General features: G+C 34.6%; 1 protein-coding gene across 2 annotated transcripts; it reads right to left on the bottom strand.

The window, feature by feature from the left end:
- Positions 1-1,144: 1,144 nt before the first annotated feature.
- LOC110879054 (deoxyhypusine synthase) lies at positions 1,145-6,322 on the bottom strand. Of its 2 annotated transcripts, none has more exons than XM_022127461.2 (7): positions 5,100-6,322; positions 3,265-3,432; positions 2,937-3,155; positions 2,773-2,859; positions 2,005-2,110; positions 1,591-1,826; positions 1,145-1,470 (listed from the first exon to the last, which is right to left on the bottom strand). In XM_022127461.2, exons 1-7 carry the CDS (start codon positions 5,295-5,297, stop codon positions 1,387-1,389), a joined length of 1,098 nt encoding a protein of 365 aa, XP_021983153.1. In that variant the 5' UTR covers positions 5,298-6,322; the 3' UTR covers positions 1,145-1,386. The 2 variants fall into 2 exon arrangements, with proteins under 2 accessions (XP_021983153.1, XP_021983154.1); XM_022127462.2 differs by having other exon boundaries at positions 3,265-3,428; positions 5,100-5,336.
- Between the last annotated feature and the right edge of the window lie 1,896 nt (positions 6,323-8,218).

Below are 8,218 nucleotides of genomic sequence, written 5' to 3'. Positions count from 1 at the left end.
CCAATATTAGAACATAAACACTCATACTTCTACTCACATTTACACTTTTTACACACGGGATAAATTAAAAGGTTCTTTTTTGGTTTAGTGAACTCTTTATAGTTACGTAACTAGAGATTAAAGAGACATTTTTTTTCAGAAACTTAACTGTACTAAAAGTGGCTTTTTTATGTGTGGCTTTTTTTATGTAGATATTAAAATAATCCATAGTTTTTTTAGAGTTAAATGTCATTTTAGTCCCTGTGGTTTGGGTTATTTTGTCAGTTTGAGTTTACTCCAAAGGTTTCATTTTTCGCATGTGGGTCCAAAAAGGTTTCACCGTTGCCATTTTAGTCCACTGGGTCAACTTCATCCATTTTTTCTGTTAACGAAAAGGGCAATTCGGTCATTTTATAAGTAATTATGTTAACTAGAAGGAAAATTCGACCATATAAAGTGGGAACAGTGGTACTTTTTGGACCCACAAACGAAAATGAAACCTTTGGCCTGAACTGGCAAAATGGCCCAACTCATTTAACTCTTTTTTTATTATTCAGCCAAACACATATGACATTCGAAAAGAAAAAAAAACCGTGAGCCTTCTCTTTTGAGTTAATAAAATACCAAACTCCTTATGGAAATTTGTCATTTTTGGGTTAGTACAGTATCATACCCTAGAGAAAATTTTAGGAAAACATTTTGGTAGCAATAATGGGACATAAAGGGATGACAAATTTTAAACTAACGTTAGGGCAATGGTTTAACCTTTGACACATAATTACGCCTTTGGAGAAATATGCTGAAAATTAATCTCAACTGATTCTCCCTAATCACCAAAACAAAATATGAGCATAATGAACTTGGAATTATCCGAGAAATATTACTGACGAATTCTTATTGACCTTAATCTACAAGTGAAGAATCATAAAGAAAAACAAGTTCAAACTAATTCCAACTGAAAACCGTTTCTAATAGATTGAGCCGGTCATGTCCGAGACTAAATAGTTTGTTCATATAATCTTTAACTTTCTATTTTTGAGCCGTTTGAATGCGTATCCGCTTGAGTTTGCAACAATTAAAAATGCTATGACCTGCACTAAAACAACTTACAAACCCCACCATTGTATGACATAGTAAAAGAGTAGTGGTACTTCCAGACATTTTATAGCCAAAATTCACTGTGACTAAACTTTAATATTCCATTAAAGATGATCTGGATACATTAAAATGAGAGTATGAGTTCAACAAACAAATATTGTAATTTCACCATTACCAAATGGCAAGACATAATTTAAAATACGTTATTTCTATGGAGGAATGGATCATACCACGACATCTTTAAAACGTAATTAAACTTCAACATTACTACACATGAATGAGTATTATAAATTTATCAAGAACTTAGCTTTAAGTTAGTTGTTTTTTCTCTCTCTTTGCAGCAAACGTCTCTGCAACAAGCAATGGAAATGCAATTGTCGCGTCACAGTGCACCTGAATCATCAAAAAAAAAAATAAACTTGAAATCAGCATGGTGATAGAAATACAATAAAGCATAATTCATTTATTCCAAAACTCAAAATGCAAGTTGCCTTTGAAGGTCACAATATTTACCTTAACAGATTTAGCGGAAGCACGTATTTTGCCCCATGAGACCGCTTCATCAGGACGAGCACCGGAATCACTACCATCAAATTCCTGGGCAGTGTTGATGAAGACTGCATAATCAGCACCATTACGCATCATATTTGCATTGCATATGTGATGTTTTGGCAACCCCCCTCCTAGAATTATCATCCCTGTCTTCCTAGGGTTTGCATGCACAGCTTCACCGTTCATCGCCCTGATATCTGTTTAAAAAGTTGAAAGTATGAAGTAATGACAATAACTACTATTTTTATTAAAGCTTCTGAGGTTCCTTTTGGAGGTGAGCAAATATCTAGAAATGAATATTATTCAAAACTATAAGTAAAATTAAATTCGTGTTAAGGTTGATCTAAGAAAGTCAAAATGAGAAAAGCTGCACACCTTGTACTATGTCGACAACAAGACCGGGATTGCGAAAGGAATGGAAATATAACATGTCACCAAGAGACCCATCTGTCAAGCCAGGGCAAAAGACGGGAATATCGTTCTACAAATAACAAAAAAAGCAATTAATCTAAGTTTGAATGTCAAACAAATTAATTTCAGTTTTAAAAATGAGTATGTATTTGATTTGAGAGCAAGATCATTATTTACATCAAAAAAATACAACAGACCTAATAAAGGTAAAAATAATCAGTGTTAGCTTGGAAAAATATATGACAGTTATAACTATGCAAAATAAAAAGTTAAGAGGCCGGTTAACGTACAATATTCCTTAACGTACGAGCGTACGCTGTGAAATTACGCACGTTGTGAAACTCAAAACCCTAATCACGCATGTGAAAAACATAATCACGCATGTTGACATAAACTCGGAACACTACTTCGCAAACTCGGAACCTACTTCATAAACTCAGAATCTCTTTCGCAAACTCGGAACCTTCATTCAACATGTGTAATTATCTTTCAACATGCGTAATTATGTTTCAACATGCGTAAACGATCATAAACTCGGAATCTACTTCACAAACTCGGAATCTTTATCCTTTCAACATGCGTAATTATGTTCCAAACGTGCGTAATTTCACAGTGTACGCTTGTACGTTAACCAATATTGTATTTTACATTTTCACAAAAGTTAAATGAAAAAGGATTACGAAAAAGGAATGTAACACAGTTGAAATCGGGGTGACTTGAGGATGTGATTACCTTATATGCCCAATAAAGATATGAACTCTCGTTATTAATCTCCTTCCCTAAACGTGCTATAACTTTTGATGGTGTCCATAACACATCCTGTTGAACATGAATTTAGTATTAATATCAAAACTAAAACATTTCTATATAGTTCTAGAGCACATATAATACCTTACCTGGGTATTTTGTTCTAGAAGCATTTGGTCAAATATTGGGATGATCCAATCTTCAAACTTACAGTAGTTATCATTAGGCACCAACAGGTTACCAATACGATTTAGCCCTTTTGAGCGCAAGGCAGCACCTGGTAGAGAAAAATCACCTCTGTATGTGTCTCCAAGGCATTTTATAAGATCTTCCTCGATGCCACCGGCTGTTGTAACGATCACTTCAACCTTGTATTAGTTAAACATAAGTTTAAATAATCAACATGATATCATAAACAAACAATTTGAAGTTGGCTTATGTCTAAAGCCTAAACCATAAATATATTGAAAGACTAACCATATGATGTTGAACTAGATACCGAATAATGTCTCTAACACCAGATGAAATGAGGTTTGAAGTGAAGCCTAAGAAGATTTTGCATTTGACAGACTCTCTATAAGTCGGGTTCTTCTCCTCGTCGCTGCAATCTTCTGTTACTTGTTCGTGAGAAAGCCTCCAGTCTAGCTTCAGTCATCAAGTTGAAACTATTAAAATCAAATATATATATATAGACGGAGAGAGACATAAAAGCTTTTCCTTTGCATATATCTAGTTTCTCACTGGTGGCATCCATTGATGTCTAGTTTTTGTTTCTTTTTAAATGGGAAAGCTGTCGAGTTCTAAATTAGAAACTAGGGGAGCTAAACGGGTCGCGTTCGTGGGTTGGCGGGTTCAACCCGACCCGAACCCGAAAATCTTCTCATACATATGAACCCGAACACGACCTGAATATTTGCGGGTTGCCCGAAATTTTTTGATTTTTAAATTCTTTTCGCAAATTAATATACTAAAATAAAATTAAAATTTACTACAAAAAACACAAATGTATATAATACAATTACATTAAAATTATATAATCTTAAGACAATTACTCTTTTTAAGTTAAAATTATGGAATAAAACACACAATATTTAATTTATGACCAAAAAAACATATTATAAAAAATATAAATAAATGGGTTAAACGGGTCAACCTGCCAACCCGAACGGGTTGACCCAAACCTGACCCATATAGATAAACATGTTCACGGGTTCAACCTGAAACTGACCCGAACTGTTTAGACTAAACCCAAACCCGCAAATTCCGTGTTAGGTTCGTGTAAGAATTTCACACCCCTATTGGAAACTTCAAATGTAAAAGTACTAGAGAAAGAAAAACAGCTAGCAGATGATATCATGATAAGACGTTTCTAAAAAAGAAATAGTTAAAGCGAGATTATCGATAATGCATATGATAGCAGCACCAAATCGTGCTGATATTTTAAACTCTGCCCTCATGCGTTCTGGATGGCTGGATCGTAAGTTCGAGCCCTCTATTGTCAAGGCGCACCCCCGGGCCCACTTTTCAGGCGCAGCGCAGGTTTCTCGCTTCGCCAAAAGTCCCACTTTCAGGCCCTCAGACGCATTTTTCAGGCCAAGCTCCGATGAAATTTTAGCCAAAAACTGTCTGAACAGGACTTAAATAATTATACCAACCCTAAACAAGCCTCGAATCAACCTAAAACAACCTAAACTTGCCCTAAAAAGCCTAAAACTCGTCTAAAACCCCTAAAAATTGTATTTTTATACTCTACGCATCACCTAAAAAAACCCTCGCTTCTTCAGCGTGTTGCACCGAGGCCCAAGGCTCACCCACCCTTTATACGCCTTCGACAACTATGGCTGAGCCCGAGACAGAGTAAGTTTCTAGTTAGCCCTCTCGTTTGCCTCGTTAAATCAAAAACCAAATTTTAATATATAAAAATCATAACCCAAAATTATGACTTATAACTTAAATTTTAATATATATAAATTACAAATTATGTAAATTAAACAGTAAACTTTTTATACACATCAACATGCTTAAAAAAACTACAAAATTAAACTCTTATATAAAAAATACAAAATTAAACTCTTATAAAGAAAACTTTAATAAATAAACAACACAAACAACGAGCTGACTAGAGCTATTTACGGGTCAAGTCCGAGCTCGTAATTTAAAAATAAATAAATAAATAAATAAATAAATAATAAAACTGGTTCATTTAACTTGGAGCCAAAGCCCAACTATCACTAACAGGCTAGCGATATACAAAAAGCAATTCAATTAATTGATCTTAATCAGTTGTAATCAAGTACGATTGACTGACTTACCATTTGATTAACAGTTTGAATGGCGTCACCGAGATTAGAAGCTTGGAAGCCAGTGGAAAGTAGAGATTTAAGAATCTGAGAATAATCAACCCCTTGGTTGAAATCGTAGCCATTGATTTTAGCACAAGCACCTTCTAAACTCTCTGATTCCTTAAACACCACTGATCTCAAATTCTCAATCACTTTTGCTTCCTCCATTTCTGAAACTACCAAGTTCCACAGCAGCAACAAGGCCAGTAGCGTAAATTTTAGGTTTTCTCACCCTCCGTTATTATTATTGGGCTTAATAAAATCCAAAACTTTTGGGCCTAGTCCATTGGGTTCGTCCCAAATAACTAGGCTAATTTCAAACCGAAACAGAGGAAAAACCCGACCCGATACCAAATCGGTTTGTAAAATTGTAATGAGTAAATTACAAACTATATCCTTTAACTTTAAAAATTACAAAAAAACATACTCGATTTTTACAAACCCTTGCACGATATGTCCTTTAACCCTAACTCAGTTAATTTTTATGGTTAAATCTCACAAATCAACCCTACATAAGGGTATTTTTGTCATTTTACCCTATTTACTCAAATTAAAATAAATAAAATAATTAAAATCTACAAACCCTAATAAAGTTTTATATCAAGCCGTCACCTCAATGTTTTACTTCTTCTTCTTTACACAACACAAAACAACCCTAATTCATTATCTTCCTAGCAGCTGCACATACAACTGATTCTCTTTTTCTTCTTATTCGTCTTTCTACTACCAAACCCTAAAATGTTTTACAGCAGCCCCTCTAACAACAAACCGATTATCCAAACAACTCGTCAAATAACCAACGGTCTTAAGCAAATATGTAGTCTCAGACCACAAACAATTACCACACTCAGATCTGAAACAATCTCACATCAAAATGAAGAAGATGAACGAGAGGAATATGGCTTTCGTTTCTTGCAGGTCGCCAAGTTCTTACAGAGATCTGAGACTGGAGAAGAAGTGTGTGGTGGGAATGCAACGGTGAGGTCGTCAGAGTAGGTGCCAGCTCTTGGCGGTGGTTAACGGCGGCAATTTCTGATTTTGATTTGGGGTCGGGTCAGGACAGGGATGGTGGTTGTGGTCGAGTGGTGGTTGTGGTTGTGGAGAAAATATAGAGAAATAGCTGAGAAAATGAAGGGTGGTTTATGGTGCTCATGGTGGTGCTATGACGGTGGTGGGAACAGGAAGGTGGAGAGAGAGAAAGGTGAGAAAGAGATGGAGTTGAGAGAGGGGTTGATTTATTTATTTATTTTATATATTTTTTAATATTTAAAATTCTTTTTAGTTTTTTTATTAAATATATATTTTAAATAAATGAGGGAAAATTACCAATCTACCCTCGTTTAACATTAAAACTTAACTGAGTTATGGCTAAAGGACATATTATGTAACATTTTGTAAACATAAAGTACGAATCCCGACAATTTTAAAGACAAAGGACATAGTTTGCAATTCAATACAAACATAAAGGACGATTTTTGTAATTTACTCAATTGTAATAAAGGATTCAGTCAGGAGCCTAACCATATGTTTTGAATGGGTCTAAGGTTATTGATCCAAACTGATTTGAAACAGGCGTTTTATAATGAGAAACCGGCTTTTTATAACAAAAATCGGTCTCAACCTGACCCAAACTGGTGGAAAGGGTTTTTTTTTTCAACTAAAAATGGTTTTGAACCAAAACCGGTGTGACCCATACTAGTGTTGACTTTCATCGGCCATATTTGAAACCGGCTGTAACTTGAACCGGTTTTAAGAAATAAAAAGATTTTGTGCATCTTTATCTAATACATGTTATGATTTCATTAAAAACGTATGTCATCTTTATCTAATACATGTTATGATTTAATTAAAAACGTATATGTAATAACATATATATATATATATATATATGTAATGTATTGGTTTTACATTACTAAAAGGTTGTAAATGAACCGAACGAACACAAAAAAAGGCCTTATTCATGTTCGTTCATTAAGGAACGCTTATTGAATGAGATTTCTTGTTAATGCTCGTTTACGTGTTCATAAGCTATTTCACGAACGCTTACCAAACGATAATGCAAATGAACTCAAACATATGTTCATAGACATGAATGAACGCAAACAATGTTTATGAACAAAAATGAATACACACGAACAGATATTCATTTTAGAATAAAATCTACACTTTTCATCACAAAGATTACGAAAAGTCCACCAAAAACATAGTTGATATAATTATAAGAATCACGATTAACACAAAATTACGAAGTTTATACTTTAACACGAACTGAAATTGAAGTAGGCAAATGAGAGATGTTGTGAGAGACATATAGTATAACTACGGTTTCAAAATTTAAAAAACTAAAAACAATAACACAAAAATACAACATATAAAAATCTTTAAGTGAGCGAATACAAATGAACATAAACGAGTAAACATAAATGAACACATCACCGAACGCTTCACGAACATAAACAAAGGAATGCAATCTTTGTTCGTGTTTGTTCGTTTTCTTCCACTTATTAAACGAACGAACATAAACGAACTTTCTACTGAATGGTTCACCAAGTGTTCGCTAAACATTTGATTAGTTTACGGCCCTAATCAGGGCCGGCCCGTTAGGCTTACCAAGCTAGGCACGGGCCTAGGGCCACCAAAAATCAAGGGCCTCCAATTTTTAGTAAAGTTTTATATATTATATATGTATCAGACTCAAATAAAAAGTAAAACTAAACCTTGTTTTTTTAATAAAGTTACACAGATAAAAAATGTTTAGGAAAAAAGGCCCACATTCAAGACCCAGTTTCGAAATAAAACCACAGACATAACTGCAGTTTGTAGCAACCATCTACCACTCGACCTCATCCGAATTCCGTGAATCAGCGCCAAAATCCCCAAAATTGAGCTGCAGTCATCGTTCCTACCTCCTATTGCAACCTGCTCTTTCGATTTTCTAGGTTATCGGTTATCACTAACGGTAATCACTCATGGCGGCGGGTCTGTCGGGATTGGAAGAAAATTTATGGGCAAAATTAGGGCTAGGTACTAAACGTAGGTTAACTTTAACAACTAGTTTTTCTATTAATCTCTATATGTTTTGTAAAAGG

This window comes from Helianthus annuus, chromosome 9 (assembly GCF_002127325.2).
Source record: "Helianthus annuus cultivar XRQ/B chromosome 9, HanXRQr2.0-SUNRISE, whole genome shotgun sequence".
Taxonomy (NCBI): domain Eukaryota; kingdom Viridiplantae; phylum Streptophyta; class Magnoliopsida; order Asterales; family Asteraceae; genus Helianthus; species Helianthus annuus.
This window is presented reverse-complemented; position numbering and strand designations above follow the sequence as displayed.